The 22935-nt window shown below is 50.3% G+C and overlaps 1 protein-coding gene across 1 annotated transcript in view; it reads left to right on the top strand.

Moving 5' to 3' along the window:
• The window catches only part of men1 (multiple endocrine neoplasia I), a 33964-nt gene extending 24634 nt beyond the window's left edge, over positions 1-9330 (top strand). The window contains 1 exon segment of the mRNA XM_073031255.1: positions 7954-9330. Within this exon segment, the coding sequence (XP_072887356.1) occupies positions 7954-8385 (432 nt within the window). The 3' untranslated portion in view covers positions 8386-9330.
• The last annotated feature ends 13605 nt before the right edge of the window (positions 9331-22935 follow it).

Below are 22935 nucleotides of genomic sequence, written 5' to 3'. Positions count from 1 at the left end.
CAGAGGACACAGATAGAGTGGATGTGGAGAGGATGTTTCCTATAGTGGGGGAGTCTAGGACCAGAGGACACAGATAGAGTGGATGTGGAGAGGATGTTTCCTGTGGTGGGGAAGTCTAGGACTAGGGGGCCTCAGAACAGAGATGAGGAGAATTGCTTTATATAGCTCGAGGGTGGTGAATCTGTGGAATTCATTGCCACAGACGGCTGAGGAGGCTAAGTCAGTGAATATAGTTAAAGTGGAGATTGATAGGTTCTTGAATAAGAAGGGCATCAAAGGTTACGGGAAAAAGGCAGGAGAATGGGATTGAGAGGGATCTTAAATCAGCCATGGTGAAGCAGGCATGATGAGCTGACTAGCCTAATTCAGCTCCTATGTCGTGTGATCTTAAACCGGAGGGTAGGGATAAACTAAACACTTCACAACACAAAAATGATTGTTTCATTTAAGGTCACGCTTACTGTCACGCGTGGAAACTTGTGTATGTGCAGGTGCAGTGACAGCCTCACCTGGGGCAGCATCAGGGGGACACAGCACCACCATTACACCATAAGATATAGGAGCAGAAGTAGGCACTTCGGCCCATCGAGTCTGCTCCGCCATTCAATCATGGACTGATTCAATTCTTCCAGTCATCCCCACTCCCCTGCCTTCTCCCCAGACCCTTTGATGCCCTGGCTAATCGAGAACCTATCTATCTCTGCCTTAAACGCACCCAATGACTTGGCCTCCACAGCCGCTCGTGGCAACAAATTCCACAGATTTACCACCCTCTGACTGAAGTAATCTCTCTGCATCTCTGTTCTAAATGGACGTCCTTCAAAGCCAAAGTCATGCCCTCTTGTCTTAGACTCCCCTATCATGGGAAATAACTTTGCCATGTTCTTGTAAGAAAGAGCACAAGTAGAACAAAACATCGTCAGTTTCAGTGCAAAGGGATCAAAAAGTGGTCGTGTATCAAAGTGAATCCTTATGAGGGGTCTCAGCCCAAAACATGGACTGTTTATTCCCCGACTGCCTGACCTGCCGAGTTCCTCCAGCATTGTGTGTGTATGTGTGTGTCTGTAGCTCCAGCATCTGCAGAAGCTCTTGTGCTGTAGGATATGGTTAGCACAACTCTTATTACAGCTCAGTGTGTTCCAGAGTTCGAACTTCAATCTGGGCGTCCTCTGCAGGGAGTTTGTATGTTCTCGTCATGCTCCGGTTTCTTCCGGCATCCCAAAGACTCATCGGTTAGTAGGTTAACTGATCACTGTAAATTGTCCTGTGATCAGGCTGGGGCTAAATAGGTGGGTGGTTGGGCAGTGCGGCTTTTTGGGCTAGAAGGGCCTTTTCTGCGCTGTTCCTTGAGGTTGTCCTAGTCAGGTGGTAGCAGGGACAAGCTCCCACTACCTATTAAATGCTCCCAATGGCGTGCATCTCAAATGGCCTCAGACAACCAAGTCCAGCTCCTGGCCTTCACGTACCGGCAGAACCGGTTCTGCTGACAGGAGAAGGGGTAAAGGCGGGTTACTGGTGCCTTAAAACTAGTCGCTGTGGGCATGGTTGGCAGCTCATCCAGGAGAAGGAAAACTCTGATCTCAAACCTCCTCTGCTGCCTTGCGGATGTACCCATTCATGGGGAAGGCTTCGGGAGTGAACCCTGAGGGGAAAATCCGGGGCTGGAAACCCTAAGGCAGTCCTGCATTAACTTCAATTACTTCCATTTCACGCAAAAAAGTACCCCATCCCCTTCTCTCAATTCCTCTGTCTCCGCCGCTTTCAGGATGAGGCTTTTCATTCTTAGAATGAAGGCGATGTCCTCCTCCTTCAAAGAAAGGGGCTTCCCTTCCTCCACCATCAACGCTGCCCTCAACCGCACCTCTTCCATTTCGCACAAGTCTGCTCTTACAGGGATAGGGTTCCTCTTGTCCTCACCTATCACCACACCAGCCTCCACATCTAGCACATAATTCTCCGAAACTTCCGCCACCTCCAACTACCACCAAGCACCTTTCTCCCTCCCCTCACCACTTTCTGCTTTCTGCAGGGATTGCTCCCTACACAACTCCCTTCTCCATTCATTCCTCCCCACTGATGTCCCTCCTGCCGCTTATCCTTGCAAGCGGAACAAGTGCTCCACCTGCCCGTACACCTCCCTCCCTACCATTCAGGGCCCCAAACAGTCTTTCCAGGTGAGGCGACGCTTCACCTGTGAGTCTGTTGGGGTCACGTACTGTGTCCGGTGCTCCCGGCGTGGCCTCCTGAATATTGGTGAGACCCGATGTAGATTGGGAGACCGCTTTGCTGAGCACCTACGCTCCGTCTGCCAGAATAAGCGGGATCTCCCAGTGGCCATGGAAGATCCGTTCGACTTCTTGCTTTGAGGTTGTTGGAGCTTTACCGTGCACATATCCTGCTTTTCCTTTCCATACCAGTCCCACGATTAGCTTTATTTCTAGATTAGCTTTATTTCTCATAAGCACACCGAAACGTCCGGCGAACCGCATTGTTTGTGTCAGATCACCGAGGATTGTGCTGGGTGACACGCAAGTCCTGCCACGCTCCCAGCGCCAACGTAGTACGCCTGCAGCATACCAACCGTATGTCTTTGGAAGGTGGAGGAGTACCTGGAGGCAGCTGCATTGAACCCGGGTCATTGGCACCATAGCGCGATGCACTAACTAGTCTGCTACTGAGCCATTAAACTGGCTTAAAGCAATAAGTGTTTCTGTGGAGGAATTAATACTCTTCAACTCTGTGGCTTCGATGTCTGAGGGGTGAAAGGCTACTCGGTGGTATAGTGGGTATAGATACTGCCTCACAGCTCCAAATACCTGACCTTTGATCTTGATGTGTGTGTGTGTGTGTGTGTTTGTGTGTGTGTGTAGTTTGCACTCTCTCCCTATGCAACACACACAGAATGCTGGAGGAACTCTGCAGGTCAGGCAGCGTCTGTGGAGAGCAATAAACAGTTAAAAGTTTCAGGCTGTGATGCTTCTTAAGGACTGGAAAGGAAGGGGGAAGACACCAGAATAAGAAGTCGGTGGGAGGGGAGGAGAGGGGAAGGAGGCTAGCTGGAAGGTAATAGGTGAAGCCAGGCGGGTGGGAGAAGGAAGAATCTGATAGGAGAGGAGAGTGGACCATAGGAGGAGGGGACCCAGGGAAGTGATCAGCTGGAGAGAAAAGGTTAAAGGCCAGAGTGGGGAATAGAGGAAGGGGGGGGGAGGGAAAATAATCCCTCCCTAAGACCACCTGGGTTTCCCAAGGGTGCTCCGGTTCCCACTCACATCAAAGTTGTGGGGTCAGTAGGTGACTTGGTCCCTGGTTATGTAGGTGAGGGTAGTATCTTGGAGAGAGGGGTCAGAATGTTGGGAATAAGAATGGATCAGCTTTCCTGCCACAACCCTCCCGACAGGAGGTTTACTCGGACACAGAGAGAGCGTGCCTACTGAGCGCAGGTTGAATAAGCTTGAGCTTTTCTCTCTGGAGCGCATGAGGATGAGAGGTGTACGATATTGATGGGAGGCACAGAGTCGTTAGCGCACTAGGCAGCGTGTCAGTCTAATCCTAAGGCAGTGAGTTCGACCCTCACACAGGGCACGTATTTTCATTTGAGGGGTTGATGTTTTTCTTTGAACAGAATCAGAATCAGGTTTATTATCACCGGCAAGCGATGTGAAATTTGTTAACTTCGCAGCAGCAGTTCAATGTAGTACATAATCTAGCAGAGAGAGAGAAAAAAAACATAATAAACAAGTAAATCAATTATGTATTTTGAATAGATTTTTTAAAAATGTGCAAAAACAGAAATACTGTATTTTTTTTAAAAAGTGAGCTAGTGTCCATTCAATGTCCATTTAAGAATCGGGTGGCAGATGGGAAGAAGTTGTTCCTGAATTGCTGAGTGTGTGTCTTCAGGCTTCTGTACCTCCTACCTGAGGGTAACAGTGAGAAAAGGGCATGCCCTGGGTGCTGGAGGTCCTTAATAATGGACGCTGCCTTTCTGAGACACCACTCCCTAAAGAAGTCCTGGCTACTTTGTAGGCTAGTGCCCAAGATGGAGCTGACTAGATTTACAACCTTCTGCAGCTTCTTTCGGTCCTGTGCAGTAGCCCCTCCATACCAGACAGTGATGCAGAATGCTCTCCATGGTACAACTATAGACGTTTTTGAGTGTATTTGTTGACATGCCAAATCTCTTCAAACTCCTAATAAAGTACAGTCGCTGTCTTGCCTTCTTTATAACTACATCGGTATGTTGGGTCCATGGTGTTCCTTTGTTTCATGGCTGTCTGTGCGGAAGATGAACGTCAGGGTTGTACTCTGCTTACATACTTTGATGATGAATGTAGTTTGGTAGATTGGGAGCCAGAGACGTTTTCACAGTGCAGAAGTGGTTAATACGAAGGGGACTAATTTTAAGGTGACTGGAGGGAAGTATTGGGGGGGTGATGTCAGAGGTAAGTTCTTTATACAGAGACTGGTGGGTGTGTGGAATGCACTGCCAGAGTGGTTTACATTAGGGGCATAAGAAACTGTTAGATAGGCACGTAGGTGATTAGAGAAATCAAAGGTTCACCTATTGTCAACTCTGAAATCCTTCTTCTCCAGATAGTCGCAAAACCGAGGAAGAAAAGACTGGCAGCACGATCATCAACCCCCAAATCCCCCCTCCCCACTCAAGATAAAGGACAGGTTGCACTTGAATCTGAGAGGGACCAATATCCTGGCGGGGAGCTTTGCTAAGGCTATTGGGGAGAGTTTAAACGAGAAATGCTGGGGAGGTGGGAACCAAACTGCAATGTACGGAGGAAAGGGAGGTTGGCTCACGAACAGAGAAAGCTTGGAGACAGTGCGAGAGGGAGGATAGGCAGGTGGGACGCGCTCAGTCTGATGGTTTGAGATGTGTCTATATTTTGATGCAAGGAGTATCATGAATAAAGCGGATGAGCTTAGACCGTGAATCAGCACTTGGAGCTATGATGTTGTGGCCATTAGAGACTTGGATGGTGCAGGGGCAGGAATGGCTACTTCGTGCCAGGCTTTAGATGTTTCAGAAAGGACAGGGAGGGAGGCAAAATAGATGGGGCCATGGCACTGTTGATCGGAGATAGTGTCACGGCTGCAGAAAGGTAGTCATGGAGGGATTGTCTATGGAGTCTCTGTGGGTGGAAGTTAGAAACAGGAAGAGGTCAATAACTCCACTGGCTGCTTTTTATAGACCACCCAATAGTAACAGGGACATCGAGGAGCAGATAGGGAGACAGATTCTGGAAAGGTGTAATAATAACAGGGTTGTTGTGGTGGGAGATTTTAATTTCCAAAAAATCGATTGGCATCGCCCTAGAGAGGGGTTTAGATGGGGTGGAGTTTGTTAGGTGTGTTCAAGAAGGTTTCTTGACACAGTATGTAGATAAGCCTACAAGAGGAGAGGCTGTACTTGATCTGGTATTGGGAAATGAACCTGGTCAGGTGTCAGGTCTCTCAGTGAGAGAGCATTTTGGAGATAGTGATCACAATTCTATCTCCTTTACCATAGCATTGGAGAGGGATAGGAACAGACAAGTTAGGGAAACGTTTAATTGGAGTAAGGGGAAATACAAAGCTATCAGGCAGGAACTTGGAAGTATAAATTGGAAACAGATGTTCTCAGGGAAATGTATGGAAGAAATGTGGCAAATGTTCAGGGGATATTTGCACGGGGCTCTGAGTAGGTACGTTCCAATGAGACACGGAAAGGATGGTAGGGTACAAGAACTGTGGTGTATGAAGGCATTTGATAAGGTGCCCAAAGCAAAGCTTATTGAGAAAGTAAGGAGGCATGGGATCCAAGGGGACATTGCTTTGTGCATCCAGAACTGGCTTGCTCACTGAAGGCAAAGAGTGGTTGTAGACGGGTCATGTTCTGCATGGAGGCCGGTGACCAGTGGTGTGCCTCAGGAATCTATTCTGGGACCCCTACTCTTCGTGATTTTTATAAATGATCTGGATGAGAAAGTGGAGGGATGGGTTAGTAAGTTTGCTGATGACACAAAGGTTCGGGTGTTGTGGATAGTGTGGAGGGCTGTCAGAGGTTACAGCAGGACATTGATAGGATGCAAAACTGGGCTGAGAAGTGGCAGCTGGAGTTCAATCCAGATAAGTGTGGTGGTCCATTTTGGTAGGTCAAATATGATGGCAGTATATAGTATTAATGGTAAGACTCTTGGCAGTGTGGAGGATCAGAGGGATCTTGGGGTCCGAGTCCATAGGACACTCCAAGCTGCTGCGCAGGTTGACTCTAGTTAAGAAGGCATACGGTGCATTGGCCTTCATCAATCATAGGATTGAGTTTAGGAGCCGAGGGGTAATGTTACAGCTATATAGGGCCCTGGTCAGATCCCACTTGGAGTACTGTGCTCAATTCTGGTTGCCTTGCTATCTATAGGAAGGACGTGGAAACCATAGAAAGGGTGCAGAGGAGATTTACAAGGATGTTGCCTGGATTGGGGAGCATGCCTTATGAGAATAGGTTGAGTGGACTTGGCCTTTTCTCCTTGGAGCGACGAAGGATGAGAGGTAAACTGATAGAGGTGTATAAGATGATGAGAGGCATTGATCATGTGGATAGTCAGAGGCTTTTTCCCAGGGTTGAAAATGGCTAGCACAAGAGGGCACAGTTTTAAGGTGCTGAGGAGTAGGTACAGAGGAGATGTCTGGGGTAACCTTTTTACGCAGAGAGTGATGAGTGTGTGGAATGGGCTGCCAGTGGTGGAGGCAGAAATGATAGGGTCTTTCAAGAGACTCCTGGATAAAATAGAGGGCTATGGGTAAAGCCTAGGTAGGGATGTGTTCGGCATAGCTTTGTGGGCCAAAGGGCCTGTATTGTGCTGTAGGTTTTCTATGTTTCTAAAAATCGACCCGACCCCACAAATCCCCCCCACCCCTGCAAACAAAAAAAACCAAGAAGAATCAGACAAAAAACACAGAATATAAGACAGTAAAACTGGGGGGGAAGCGTCCATAGTCCAAGTTCAGATGCAAAACGCAGAAAACCTGGGTAACGTCCCCATGCAGGCCACACGGGCTTCCCTCTCCGGTAGCAGGGCAAACCCACCAGCGATCAAAATGAAGGGCTATGTCGGAGAGAAGGTTAAAAGGTTGACACAGTACCATGTGCCAAGGGGCCTGTGCCATGCTGTAATGCCCTTTGTTCTAAGCATCTCAACGCCACGCGGGTGAGAGTCTATATTGAAATTTACCGAATACTGAAAGGCTGGCTAGAGTGGGCGTGGAGATGATAGACACCTCCATCAGTAGAGGAGCCTCAAACCAGAGGGCCATAGCCTCAGTGTAGATGGACGTCTCTTTGGAGCAGAGATGGGGAGCCAGAGGGTGGTGAATCTGGTATTTGTTTTGCAGAAGGCAGAGATTAATAGTACATTTAGACATTTTTGATAGTATATTTAAAGGGCTCTTGATTGGCAAGGGGGCTCAGGGTCACAGGGAGAATGAGGTTGAAAAAATAATTATATGGTTACGGTAGCGTAACACAATTACAGCACCAGTGATCCGTGTTCAATGGCAGCCGCTGTGTTTACGGAGTTTGTACGTCTTCCCTGAGACCGTGTGGGTTTTCTCCCACATTTACGGGTTAGTCTGTTAAGTGTTCACATGGGTATAATTGGGTAGCAGTGGCTTGATGGGCCGAAAGGCCCGTTAATGTGCTGTATCTCTAAATAAAAATAAACCTTACAATTGAAAGCATACTCGATGAGCGGAATGGCCTGATTGTACTCCTAAATTGATTGGCCCCCGAGTGTGAGTGAATGGTAGAATCTGAGGAGAGTAGATGGGAATGTAAAAGGGGATGAAAATGAGATTAGCGTAATAGGGTTAGCACTGACTCAGAGGGCCAAAGGGCCTGCAGGAGGTTGGGGAGATGCCTTCCCTCCCTTCAACGTCTGAGTGACACCTCTGTCTCTGCCCTAGGTGCGGCACAAGGTGACGATCATCGTGAAGGACGCAGAGGTGAACGAGGACGACGATCAGCACAGCGATGACTCGCGGGATGCCCGGCGCCGGGGGCCCCGCCGTGAGTCCAAGGCCGAGGAGCCGCCCCCCGCCAAGAAGTTCCTGGCGGAGAAGGTGGTGGAGCGCCGGCGATCGGCCCCCACCCAGCGGGTGACTCCCGCTCCCACTGCCCCCCTTCCCCCTGCCCCTGCCCCCACGGGTCCCTGTGTCACCTTCCACAGCGAAAAGATGAAGGGCATGAAGGAGCTGCTGACGGCCCTGAAGATCAACTCGAGCGCCATCAAACTGCAGCTCACCGCCCAGTCCCAGGTCCAGATGAAAAAGCAGAAGCTGAGCTCAGCCAGTGACTACTCTCTCTCCTTCCTGAAGAGGCAACGCAAGTCCCTCTGAAAGCGGCTGGTGGGGGGGGGGGGGTAGGTTAGTGGAGAGAGATAGGTTGAGAGAGCAGGAGAGTGAGTGAGTGAGAGAGGGGTAGAGGGACAGGGAGTGACAGGTGGGACGGACGGGGAGAGAGTGAAGGGTGGGACGGACGGGGGGAGAGAGTGAAGGGTGGGACGGACGGGGGGAGAGAGTGAAGGGTGGGACAGACGTGGGGAGAGAATGAAGGGTGGGAGGAATAGATGGGGAGAGGATAGAAGAAAGGGCTAGAGGTTCAGAGACAGAGAGCACGACATCAATAGGGCAAAGTCAACCCAGGGAGGGAGAGGGAGTGAAGGGGGGAGTGGGAAAGGATGGGGAGACTGGGGGGGGGGGGGGATTTAACCAGCTGTCCTTTTTCTGTGGATGATCTGGTGTGCTAGGGTGGAGGTGATCTCTGGTTAGGTCCTGATCATTCCCGGTCAGGAGACCCCCATGCTGGAAAAGGGTACAGTGACTAGCCTTTGGAGCCAATGTTGGCAATTAGAGGTTCTCCTTCTACCCAAGCACTGGGCTCGACCAAGGAACCTCTCCCCCTCCCCAACCCCCCATTCCCAACAACACTGGACTCGAGACCAAGGAATCCTCTCCCAACACTTGAACCCATCCAGCTGTTGGATCTGACCCTGCCACCTCTGCACCAGCGGCCCACATCACTGCCTATTGCTGGGCCAGCGTTGATCAGCACTGCCCCACAAGCAAACCAAAGCCGGCTGGGCTGATGTTCAGCTCTGGTGAGAGCCACTGGGAATCAGTCAGGTTTCTGATCCCCTGGGGGCACAGCCCTTTAACTCATCCCCCAGGGTTTGCTTGCTTTGTATTCTCAGTCTGTGAATAATGTTTTGTAAAATAGAATTTGTATTGAAAGAAAGCCACGTGTCCTTAATCGATGAGTGATCTGCCAAAGGGGGGATGTAGCTCCTGATCTCTGCACAGCTCTGCTGTGTGGCTGTCGACAGACCCAAACCTGTCTCGTTCTGGTGGAGCAGCAGAAATTTCTCCCCGAGTCGTAGAGATGATGTTCACCGACTGGACAAGAGCAGTAATCTGGGAGTCTTCCAAAACACTGTCATTTTGCGTCGGTGGCCAGCACTGTTCAAGGATGTGCTGGGGGCAGCCCAGAAAGTGTCGCATGATGTAATTGGCCCAATTATGTGTATGTAGTTGTAGGGAAAGACAGGAATCACTGCTGTTCAATGTCCTGATGGAGGTCTCAACCTGAAATGTCGACTGTTTCTTTCCCTCCATGGATGATCTGCTGAGTCCCTCTAACGTTGTGTGTGTTGGCCAATGCACCATGCTGGCTCGCCCTGCCCGTGATAAAGATAGAAACATAGAAAATAGGTGCAGGAGTAGGCCATTCGGCCCTTCGAACCTGCACCGCCTTTCAGTATGATCATGGCTGATCATCCAACTCAGAACCCTGTACCTGCTTTCTCTCCATACCCCCCGATCCCTTTAGCCACAAGGGCCATATCTAACTTCCTCTTAAATATAGCCAATGGACCGGCCTCAACTGTTTCCTGTGGCAGAGAATTCCACAGATTCACCACTCTCTGTGTGAAGAAGTTTTTCTCATCTCGGTCCTAAAAGGCTTCCCCTTTATCCTCAAACTGTGACCCCTCGTTCTGGACTTCTCCAAGATCAAACTTACTGCCTGCCTGCTATGCCGCTGGCGTTTAGGGCAGTCCTCCATCGATAGTAGGATTCTTCATTGCGCTTCCTATTTTTTTTTAATTGAGCAGTTGGGGCTGTTAGCCCTGAGCTGAACCCCAGAATTGGGACCAGTAGGCCACTCTACCCTCTGACCTGTTGGGCATGGGTGGCCCTACCAGGAGCCAAGGCATAAAGCCCTGTCTCCAGCCAATGTTAGCTCAACCGGGGTCACTGGGGCACACAAGCCTCCAAGCTCTATGGACAGGGTTGTGGTCCCGTTGGATTTTGGGAGTAGCTTTATTTGTCACGTGTACGTCGAAAAGGGCAGTGAACTCTATTGTCAAGTACCAACACAGCCCGGGGATGTGCCGGAAGCAGCCTGCAACTGTTGCCTTACTTCCATTGCCGACCTTAGCAGACCCACAACTTGATAGCCTGTACGCCTTTGGAGGAAAACTGGAACACCCAGAGGGGAAGCCCACACACACGCAGCCGCACACACACACACACAGACAGACACACACTCACACTCACACACACAGACAGACTCACCACTCACACACTCACACACACACACACAGACAGACACACACACCACACACACACAGACAGACACACACTCACACACAGACAGACACACTCACACACACACACTCACACACACCACACACACAGACAGACACACACACACACACACACACACAGACACACACTCACACACACGCACACACACACACACACACAGTTATGGGGAGAATGTACAAACTCCTTCCAGACAGCGGCAGGAATGGAACCCCGAGCAGCGATGGCCAAGCACTAAGGTGTCCCCCACCACTCTCCTCTCTGAAGGGGCAGTTTAACCCCAGCCTGTTAACGTCATTACAACAGCCAAATCGAGAGTGAATTTCAAAGTCCCGCAGTTGGGTTTGACCTCACCTCCTAGAATGGAGGTATCGTATTTCTGAACAGTGGTTCCAAGTGCTCCAGGAGATTCAGGTTTCTTTGCCACGTGTGCATGGAAACGTACAGTGAAACGTCGTTTGTGTTAAGGATGTGCTTTTGGGGCCACTCCCTCGAGTGTCGGCACACATTCCAGTGCCAACATAGCATGTCCACCCTGCCTGGCAGAACTGAGCAAGCAACAACGAAGCAGACCCCTTTCTTCCCTCCCATGCACACGTGGAACCCCAGGCCTCCAGCATCCCAGCTTCGGCTTCCAGGCTTCTGATCGGAAGTGGACGTGGAGAGGATGGTACCATAGTGGCAGAGTCCAGGACGAGAAGGCGCAAGGCTCCGAATAGGACATCCCTTTTAGAACAGGAATTCTTTTGGCCAGAGGGTGGTAAGTCTGTGAAATTCATTGCGACAGATGGCTGTGGAGGCTAAGTCTATTTAAAGCAGAGGTTGATTGGTAAGGGTGTCAAAGGACATGAGAATGGGCTTGTGAGGGAAGATAAATCAGATTCGATGGGCTGAATGGCCTAATTCTGCTCCTATGTCTTATGGTCGATCCTCGGGTTCCATCTTGACCCCCCCCCCTCCCCAATCGGGACCCCGAACTCCAGGCTCAAGCGGCAGGCCTGCTGACTCACGGACCCTCGTGCCCCCTACTCACATGAACATCCTCTCCACAGCCCACCTGCAAGATCAGAGGCTCTTGCCCGGAGCCGTGTGGGTGATGACTTCCCAAGGCATGCAGTTTAGATGATGCTGTCAATTGACTTCAGGGCCTCATGCTGTGGGCAGTGATTACGGAATTTGCTCAGGACAGAGAGAGAGAGAGAGAGAAAACAGAAAGGCAGGCAGGCAGAAAAGAGAGACTGTTCGTTTCGACCAGCCTCAAGGTGTCACACTCACACGAGCAGGAGAATAAGAAACTACCTTGCCTTTGTGGACCACACATGACAGGAACAGGAAAAGACAGATAGATCACAGCGAGAGGGTTTCAGCCGCTCGATGCCGGAGAGCCTTTGAGCGCGAGGGACCCGATTTGGTGTGAGGAGCGCTGGTCGCCACCAGATCAAAAGGGAAGGGAAACGAACCGAGTGGGATCTTGGCACCTCAGCGACCAGGCAGGAACGCCAGCTCCTCCCCCCGAGATGAAAAGCAGCGTGTTTTACGATGCCCCCGATCTGGAGCAGATGATCTCGAACAAAAACCCCCTGGACGAGTTCGAGCTGATCCAGCGGATTGGAAGTGGCACGTATGGCGATGTCTTTAAGGTCTGGCTACGTTCACCTTTGCAAATCTCCCTGCTGAAAGCAGAAGTAGGCAGTACTGTTGTTTCCCCTCAGCTTCCTCTGGCTGTATCTGGTGTTTAAACAGAAGCCGCCCGATATTTTGCTGTAGCAGCTACAAGCCTTTCTCCTGTGGTGCTTTGGATCTGTTTTAAAACGTACTCTGTTAGCATGTGAACCCCCTGATCCATAAGGCGAGAGCAGAATTAGGCCTCTAGTGGTAGGAAACAGTCTATGCCTTTATTCCTTCAACCAAAACCTTCCAAGTTCAGGTTTTCTGTCATCTCAACCGTATACCGCCAAACAAAACGATCCACAGCATGGTATATTTAACTCGAACACAAAACACACGGAGTATTACTACCACAAATCAATTAACAGTTTATAAGATGCATATCTGACACAAGTTCAAAAGGTAAACAGTATGCTTGGTGAGGCGCCTGGGGTGGTGGCAGGCAGGTTTGCAAGTCTCACGGCCTGGGGCTGCTCCCCATCCTAACGGTCCCCTGCCCAGGACACACCGCAACTAACCAGTGCGCTGACAAAGTCTCCAGGCGCGGTGGCAAAACGTTTGCAAGTAAATTGCCCCAATCGGAGAGTGACTCGATCCGACCATCAGTTACCCGACCCACACGTTTTCCGAGTCATTTCCAGTTCTTGCCCTGACGCTAGGGTACCTCCTGCTTGATGGCAGGGGGGCGAATTTGCTTGAAGGAAGAAAAACATAGATTGTTTTCTAAATGGGGAGCGAATTCAGAAATTGGAGGTGCAAAGGGGACTTGGGCGTCGTAGAATTCCCCATAATGTTTACTTGCAGGTGGAGCCGGTGGTAAGGAAGGCAAATGTGATGTTAGAGAAACTAGAATTTAAAAGCAAGAATGTAATACCGAGGCTTTGGTCAGATCGCACTTGGAGTATTGTGAGCCATTTTAGGCCCCTTATCTAAGAAAGAATCTGCTGATCACAGACGATTTATTTTCCGTCTAAGCTCCGTTCTCCTGCCTTCGCCCTGACCCTTACACTCCTTCTTGAGTCAAAAATAACCAGAACATAAAAGCAGAGATGCAATGCCAAGGCGTTGGTCAGACCGCATTTGGGGGTGTTGCGAGTATTTCGGGCCCGAGGGTCCTTCTGTCCCTCCACACCGCTAAGAAAAAGAAACAAAATTGGACTCTGTACCTAAGCGTTGGGAACGGGCGATCAGAACCCAGTTTTACCCAGCACGGAGAGAGGCGGAGAGATTTTGGGAAGGGCTTCCAGAACCGGGTTCGGCTGGAGTCAAGGCTTTCTGCTTTGGCTCTTGGTAGGGTCACCCATGCCAAACAGGTCAAAGGGTAGAAGCCAAACTAGTTTAAAAAATGGTTACAGAAGCAGCGATGAAGAATCCTTCTCTATCTGTGTGCGATGGAATGAACAGACAGAGGTGGAGGACCCTCATTGCTGCCCTAAATGCCATTGAGTTCCAGAGCTGAAGTTGCCGGCATCTGAAGGCACGACCCCCCAGTAGCAGAACAATGGGGAGTGGGAACCACTAAGGGCACGTTGGAGAATAGGACGGCGTGACCGTCTGGCGTCAGTGTGGTGTGAAAATTACTTGCCGCCCATCAGCGAAGACCTGCATATTGCCCGTGTCTGGCTGTGCTCGGGTGTCCAGAGGCCCAACGTCTGCAAGCCCCGGCATCCCCGAGACACCCGGCCTGGGGTCAAGGGTCTGTCTGTGTGTGTGTGAGTGGGGGAGGGGGGTGATGAGATAGGGTCTTGTTTTGCTGTTGTTTTCTTACTGTTCAAAGTAAATTTTCTCATCAGCGTACATCACCACATACCACCCTGAGGTTCACCTTCCTGTGGGCATACTCAGAATAGTAACCAAACTGGATCAGTGATAGATCAACCAGAGTGCAGAAGACAACCAACTGAGCAAATAAATAAATAGCAATAAATAACGAGAACATGAGATAAAGAGTCCTTAAAGTGAGACCATTGGTTGTGGGAGCATCTCAATAGATGGGCAAGTGAGTGTGGTTATATCCTTTTGTTCAGGAGCCTGATGGTTGAGGGGTAGGAACTGTTCCTGAACCTGGTGTTGCGAGTCCTGAGGCTCCTGTACCTCCTGCCTGATGGTTGAGGGGTAGTAACTGTTCCTGAACCTGGTGTTGCGAGTCCTGAGGCTCCTGTACCTTCTACCTGATGGTTGAGGGGGTAGTAACTGTTTCTGAACCTGGTGGTGCGAGTCCTGAGGCTCCTGTACCTTCTACCTGATGGCAGCAGCGAGAAGAGAGCATGATGGGTGGTGGGGATCTCTGATGATGGATTTTGCTTTCTAATGGCAGCGTTTTATGTAGATGTGCTCAGTGGTTGGGAGGGCTTTACCCATGATATACTGGGCTGAAACCACTATCTTCTGTAGGACTTTCTGCTCAAAGGCGTTGGTGTGATGCAGTTGGTCAGTATGCCCTCGTGTTGTTCTGCCCGGCACTGTGGGATTGCTATGTTGGCGTCCGAATGCGTGGTGACACTTACGGGCTGCCCCCAGCACACTCCTAGCTTGTGTTGCTTGTTAATGCAAGCAACGCATTTCCTGCACGTTTCGATGTACATGTGATAAATCTGAAACTGGGGGGAGGAGGAAATGCTGTGACACTGATTTTAAAGTCGAGGCAACTACTCAGGAACCCAGAGTAGGTCAGGAAGTGATTGACAAGTTGGGACGTGTGTAAAATAGAGTTTATTTTCAATGCAGAAATGCACAAGAATATTGAAGCACAGATACAACGAGAAAATTTACAGCAGCTTTGCAGAAAGCACACAATATAAATTATACCAGACAGAGCAGCAGTACAGCATGGACTAGATGGGCCAAAGGACCTTTTTCTGTGCTATAGTGACCTATGGCTCCGTACAATCATACAGTGGGGCAAAGGAACTGCAAAAACAAGAGCAAAACGCTGGAGGAGCTCCGCAGGCCAGGCAGCATCTATGGGGAAAAAAGTACAGTCGACGTTTTGGGCCGAAACCCTTCGGCAGGACTGGAGAATCAAAGTTGAGGAGAAGGTTTAAAAGGTGTGGGGAGGGGAGAGAGAAACACCAGTGTGATAGGTGAAACCTGGAGGCGGAGGGACGAAGCAAAGAGCTGGGAAGTTGATTGGTGAAAGAGACAGAGGGCCGTGGAAGAAAGAAAAAGGGAGAAGGAGTGGATGGGTGGGCAAGGAGATCAGATGAGAGAGGGAAAAGGGGATGGGAAATGGTGAAGGGGGCATTACCGGAAGTTTGAGAAATCGATGTTCGTGCCATCAGGTTGGAGGCTGCCCGAACAGAATTTAAGGCGTCGTTTCTCCAAACTAAGTGTGGCCTCATCGAAACGGAAAGTGGCTGTTGGGAGATCCCGCTTGTTCTAGCGGACGGAACAGCATCTGCAGATCTTCTCTCGTTTGCAAAAACAAAGGCTTCAGTGCAAATCAAAGACATAACAAGAGACGAGACCTTGGTAGTCCGTTGCCGAGTTAGTGGTCGGGGTTCGTGGGAAAGTAGCTGTTCCTAAACCCGGTGTGTGAAGCTTCAGGCTTCTGTATCTCCTTCCCCAAGGTTTCCTCACCCCTACTGAGGCGTAGGCCACCGACCGCAGCTCTCCAGAGTCCACTGTCCTGGGCAAAAACTCCTCCTCCTCCAAAGAGCTTCTGTTGGTGTTTCTGAGGCCCTGGGCCTTTAACGGGATGGGGTTGATGCCCTCCTCCATTAAACAGCCAGCCTCGGGATCGCCTGTGGCGGAGTTCCTCCGATCCGAGGTAGCAACCCACCTCCAAATGCAGCCTGACTCGGACAATATGCAGGTCCGGGCTGATGCGGCAAGTAATTTCATCCAGGTGGCTACTTATTTAGTTCAGAGCCTGGAAAAGGTTCATCCAGCCCCACGTGTTGCACCACCCAGCAATTTCCTCCCCCCCACCAATTTAATCCACGTCTAATCACGGAACAATTTACAATGAACGACCAAGTACGTCTTTGGACTGTAGGGGGAAACCCACACAGTCATGGGGAGAACATACAAACCCCTTCCAGGCAGCAGCGGGAATCGAACCCAGGTCGCCTGCACTGTGCACCGTTGTGCTAACCACTAGTGGGATGGGGGAACCCACTTTCACTCTGTCTCCTCCTCCAGCTGCCGACCACCTCTCATGACTCTGCCTTCCTCTACTACCCATAGTGCTTTCCCCTTACATTCCTTCTTCACCTCTCCTGCCTATCTCCTCCCCCACCCCTTGATTTTTCCTCTGACCTGGCACATTCCACCCTTCCCCCCCCCCCCCCCACCTTCTTTATAGGGCCTCTGCCCCTTCCTTCTTTAATCCTGACGAAGGGTCTCGGCCCGAAACGTTGACTGCTCCTTTCAACAAATGCTGCCCGACCTGCTGAGTCCATCCAGCTTTTTTGTGCGTCTTGATTTGACCACAGCATCTGCAGTGTACTTTGTGTTTTCATGTCCTCTTGTTTGAATCTTCCCTTTTCTCAATGGAAAAAGCCTATCCACGTGGACTCTATCTCTCCCCCTCATAATTTTAAATACCTCTATCAAGTCCCTCCTCAACCTTCTACGCTCCGAAGAATAAAGACCTAACTTGTTCAACCTTTCTCTGTAACTAAGGTGCTGAAACCCAGGTAACATTCTATTAAATCTCCTCTGTACTCTCTCTATTTTGTTGACATCTTTCCTATAATTCAGTGACCAGAACTGTACGCAATACTCCAAATTTGGCCTGACCAATGCCTTGTACAATTTTAACATTACATCCCAACTCCTATACTCAATGCTCTGATTTATAAAGGCCAGCATACCAAAATCTTTCTTCACCACCCTATCCACATGAGATTCCACCTTAAGGGTACTATGCACCATTATTCCTAGATCACTCTGTTCTACTGCATTCCTCAATGCCCTACCATTTACCATGTATGTCCTATTTTGATTATTCCTACCAAAATGTAGCACCTCACACTTATCAGCATTAAACTCCATCTGCCATCTTTCAGCCCACTCTTCTAACTGGCCTATGAGGAGCATTTGATGGCTCTGGGTCTGTACTCATTTGAGTTTAGATGAATGAGAGGGAGATCTCATTGAAACACATCAGATATTGAAATATCAGATAGTTGGAGAGGGCCGAACGGTCTAACCCTCCTCCTATATCTTCTGGTCTTATTACAGTGCTAGCGATGTAGGTTCACTTCCCACCATTGCCTGTAAGGGTTCGAACGTTCTCCCCATGACCACGTGGACTTACTCGCACATTCCAAAGGCGTAATTGGTCACATGGGTGAAATTGGCGCCATGGGCTCGTTGGGCCAGAAGGGCCTGGAACCATACTGTATCTCAACCAACAAGAAGAAGGTACAGGAGCCTCAGGACTCACACCACCAGGTTCAGGAACAGTTACTACCCCTCAACCATCAGGTACACAGCCTCAGAGTAGAAGGAGATCCCTTCAGGAGAGAGATGAAGAGGAATTTCTTCAGCTAGAAGATGGTAAATTTGTGGAACTTATTGCCACAGACGGCTGTGGAGGCCAGGTCATTGAGTATATTTAAAGTGGAGGTAGATAGGTTCCTGATTAGTTGGGGCATCAAAGGTTATGGGGAGAAGGCAGGAGAATGGGGTTCAGATGGATAATAAATCAGCCATGATGGAACGGTGGAGCGGACTCGATGGACCGAACAGTCTAACCCTCCTCCTATATCTTCTGGTCTTATTACAGTGCTAGCGATGTAGGTTCACTTCCCACCATAAGGGTTCGAACGTTCTCCCCATGACCACGTGGACTTCCTCGCACGTTCCAAAGGCGTAATTGGTCACATGGGTGAAATTGGCACCATGGGCTCGTTGGGCCAGAAGGGCCTGGAACCATACTGTATCTCAAAATTAAAAAATAATAGAAGTCAGTCCAATTGAGCAGTAGCAGAAGCAAGAGGGGCTGAATGGCTTACTCCTGGTCCTATTTTCCTGTGTACTTGGGCGGACACAAAAAAAAACCAAAATTACAAAGGGAGGGGGGTGTTGGGGGAGAGGGTCAGGTGATGCCTGTGAGTGGACAGTCAATGTTTCTTCATGGGGCCAGGATCGAAGACCTGAAACATTGACAGCTTTGCTCCTCCTCTCTCCACGGATGCTGCCCGACCTGCTGAGTCTTTCTTTGATTTTTTTCTTTTGCCCTCCCAGCGCTCTCCATTTCAGATCCCCCCCCCCCCAAAGCATCTGCAGATTTTAAAAATTGTTTTAAAATGTTTTGCGGAAGGCAGAATATGCACTTGCGACCTCGGTGAAGCATCACACGGTGTCATAACATCAGGGGAAGGAAGGAGGCTTGCAAACAGCGACGGAGGGTGGTAAACTCGCAAGAGGCTGGAAGTCCAGGGCAACAGAGTGCTGGGGGGAGCGCCTGTGGAGGGGAATGAACAGTCCGACGTTCCGGGCTGAGATCTTCGGTGCTGTGAGGGGCACCTCAGGCTTGTGTTGGGTCACTCTCTAATCTTCTCCAGCCATTGTGAGCACCTGTACAGCACTGACCTGCGGCCCCCGAGAGCCAAGCTCAGTAACCAGCGGCAGAGACCCCAGCCAGTTGGACGCGGGGGGGAGCGAGTTCTGCGGTTAAAGCGGGTGGGGGCTGCATTGCCGTCACCTCCAGGAGGAACTGAGGAGACCCGTGTGGAGGTCTGGCCAGCCGGTTCGAACCCATTCCTGACCCTCCCTGCAGTCAGGCCTGACCCACAACGAGCCCTCCCCACCAACTGAACACATCTCCAGGGAGCGCTGCCACGGGAAAGGAGCATCCATCATCGAGGACTCCCCTTCCTCGCGCTCTCTTCTTGCTACTGCCATCAGGAAGGAGGTACAGGAGCCTCAAGTCCCACACCACCAGGATCAGGTAGATATTACCCCTCAACCATCAGGCTCCTGAACCAGTGCGGATAACTTCCCTCACCTCAACACTGAACTGACTTCACAACCTATGCACTCACTTTCAAGGACTCTCTCACTCCTACTCTGTGTTATTTTATTTTACTTTTCAATTTATAACTTGCACAACTTGTCTTCATTGGGTGTTTGTCAGTGTTATTTAAGTATAATTAATCTATGGTGTTTCTTTATTTTCCTGTAAATCCTGCAAGAAAATGAGTCTCGGGGTGGTGTATAGGCACAGAGAGGCTTTCCTCGCTGGAGAACAAGCAGGGAGCGGGAGATCCCAGACCCACGCATCTTGCTCGGCCTTGTGCTGGTGTCTTTGCTCGTGGTCCGGCTTGGGCGCAGAGATACCCTGCAAAAAGACATTGAGCCGCCGAGTTCCTCCGGCGGTCTCCTCCACCGACGCTGCTGGACCCGCTGAGTTCCTCCAGCACTTCGTATGCGCGTGCGTGGCTTTGGATTTCCAGCATCGGCAGCTTCTCTCTCGGTTAGGATTATTTTGTTGCTGTGGCTTGCAGTAACTCGGGGGGGGGGGGGGGGTCAGTGCCGGGGAGTTCTCTCTCAAGGGCCCCTTCGGAACCCGATAACCTGCCCTCCTGGCCTTCCCCCACCCCCCCACCTTCACACCAACGCTCCTCATCCTTCCTGCCTGCGAGAGGCACACCCATGCACCCGCGCAGGTCGGCTGTACGCTTGGCTGACCCTCCCGCGACTGAGTAAGCAGCCCGCACCTGGCCGCCTCCCGCCCGGAACGCGGGGCGGCCGAGTGCCGGCGCTCCAGCTGGTGGGGAATGGCCCTCGCAGCCCAACTCCGGCCCGCCGGGAAGAGCTGGAGTACGGGCAGCAGGCAGCCCTGGGTACTCAGTACCTGAAGAGCGACCGAGAGAAGGCACTGCACTGAGTGAAGGAAGTAAACAGTTCAGTTACTTGTGGTTTTCCGGCTAGCAACACCCCCACGACTTCACCAGGAGTTTCAGAACCGTTTTGTAAGGTTGCAGTACAGAGGCAATCTCATTTACTCTGAGTGGCCACTTTATTAGGTACAGGAGTGCTCCCTTCTCCTGCTGCAGCCCACCCCACTTCAAGGTTCGATGTGTTGCGGGTTCAAAGACGCTCTTCTGCTCGCCACTGAGTTACTGTGGCCTTCCTGTCAGCTTGAACCAGCCTGGCCATTCTCCTCTGACCTCTCTCTCATTAACAAGGCGTTTTCACCCACAGAGCTGCCGCTCACTGGATGTTTTTTTTTCTCTCGCACCATTCTCTGTAAACTCTAGAGTCTGCTGTGCGTGAAAATCCCAGGAGATCAGCAGTTTCTGAGATACTCGAACCATCTGGCACCAACGATCACTCCACGGTCAAAGTCACTTAAGTCACGTTTCTTCCCCCCTACCCTGATGTTTGGTCTGATCAACAACTGAACCTTTTGACCGTGTTGGCACGCTTTTACGCGTTGAGTTGCTGCCACGTGATTGGCTGATTTAGATATTTCCATTAACGAGCAGGTGTGCCAAGTAAGGTGGCCCACCTAGTGTATAATATATCTAAAAGAAAATATCTATCAGCCTCCAAAGGCTAGTCCTTGGTTTGTCTGCCCTTTTTTTCCAGTTTAAAAGTCAGAGTAAACTTATTATCAAAGTATGTATACTACCTTGAGTTTCATCTTTCAAATACAGGAAAATATTGAAATGCAATGGACTTTATGAAAAATATACATGAAGTCTGATAAAATGTGCAAAAGAAGACAAATTGTGCAAATTTTTAAAAATGATTTTATTTCGAGATACAGCATTGCAACGGGACTTTCCAGCCCAACGAGGCCTCTCCGCCCAATTACACCCACGTGACCAACTGACCTGTACGTCTTTGGGATGTAGGAGTAAATCGGAACACCCAGAGGAAACCCACGTGGTCACAGGGAACACGTGCAAGCTTCTTGCAGACATTGGCGGGAATCGAACCCGGCTCACCGGTGCTGTAAGGCCTTGTGCTATCTGCTACGCTACTGTGCAGAGAACGCGGGTTGCAGAGTCTGTTGAAAGCGAGTCTGTTGTGGAATCAGTTCAGTGTTGGGGGTGAGTGAAGTCACCCACAAAACGCTGGAAGAACTCGGCAGGTCAGGCGGCATCCGTGGAAATGAACAAGCAGGCGACGCTGCGGGCCGAGGCCCTTCTTGAGAAGGAAGGGGGAAGAAGCCGGAATAAAAGGTGGCCCTTCTCAGTTCTGAAGAAGGGTCTCGGCCCGAAATGTCGACTCTATGTTTATTTCTGTGGATGCTGCCCGGCCTGCTGAGCTGCCCTAGCATCTTGTGCGTGTTGCTTCGGATTTCCAGCATCTCTGCAGACTTTCTCGTGCTTGTGAAGTTACCCACACTGGTTCAGGAGTCTGACGGTGGAAGGGTAATAAATTGCCCTAAACCTGGTGGTGTGGGACCTAAGGCTCCTGTTCGCTCCTTCCCGATGAAAGCAGTGGTGAGAAGAGAGGCTGGCCTGGATGATGGGGATCCCTGATGTTGGATGCTACTTATAGTGGCAGTGCTCCTCCTAGATGTTAAAACAGAAACATTGAAAACCTACAGCATAATACAGGCCCTTCAGCCCACAAAGCTGTGCCAAACATGTCCTTACCTTAGAACTACCTAGAGTTATCCATAGCCCTCTATTTTTCTAAGCTCCATATACCTATCCAGGCAGCCCATTCCACACACTCACGACCCTCTGAGTAAAAAAAAAACTTAACTCTGACATCTCCTCTGTACCTTAAAACCCTCTCATGTTAGCCACTTCAGCCCTGGGGGAAAAGCCTCTGACTATCCGCACGATCAATGCCTCTCATCATCTTATACACCTCTATCAGGTCACCTCTCATCCTCCGTCGCTCCAAGGAGAAAAGGCAGAGTTCACTCAACCTATTCTCATAAGGCGCGCTCCCCAATCCAGGCGACATCCTTGTAAATCTCCTCTGCACTCTCTCTATAATATCCACATCTTCCCTGTAGTGAGGTGACCAGAACTGAGCACAGTACTCCAAGTGGGGTCTGACCAGGGTCCTATATAGCTGCAACATTACCTCTCGGCTCCAAAACTCAATCCCATGATTGATGAAGGCCAATACACCGTATGCCTTCTTAACCACAGAGTCGACCTCTGCAGCTGCTTTGAGTGTCCTATGGACTCGGACCCCAAGATCCCTCTGATCCTCCACACTGCCAAGAGCCTTACCATTAATACTATATTCTGACATCATATTTGACCTACCAAAATGAACCACCTCGCACCTACCTGGGTTGAACTCCATCTGCCACTTCTCAGCCCAGTTCAGTATCGATGTCCCGCTGTAACCACTGACCGCCCTCCACACTATCTACAACACTCCCCAACCTTTGTGTCGTCAACAAATTTACTAACCCATCCCTCCACTTCCTCCTCCAGGTCAGTCATGTTCTCAATCATGGGGAGGGTTTTCCTCTGATGGACTGTAAAATTTAAATAACTTGTAAAATTTAACAACTTGATTAGGAAGGCACCAGTGCTTTCTCTGCTGTCCAAGGACACGCTCCCATTCCTGTGGTGCCCACCCTGTCCTGGAAGCCATCTGGGGAGCCAGTTGACACTGAGCTCCCTCTCCTAGGGTCCAAGGAATCAGATTCAGGTTTATTATCACGGACATGTGTCACGAAAA

Source organism: Hemitrygon akajei, chromosome 28 (genome assembly GCF_048418815.1).
Source record: "Hemitrygon akajei chromosome 28, sHemAka1.3, whole genome shotgun sequence".
Lineage (NCBI taxonomy): Eukaryota > Metazoa > Chordata > Chondrichthyes > Myliobatiformes > Dasyatidae > Hemitrygon > Hemitrygon akajei.
This window is presented reverse-complemented; position numbering and strand designations above follow the sequence as displayed.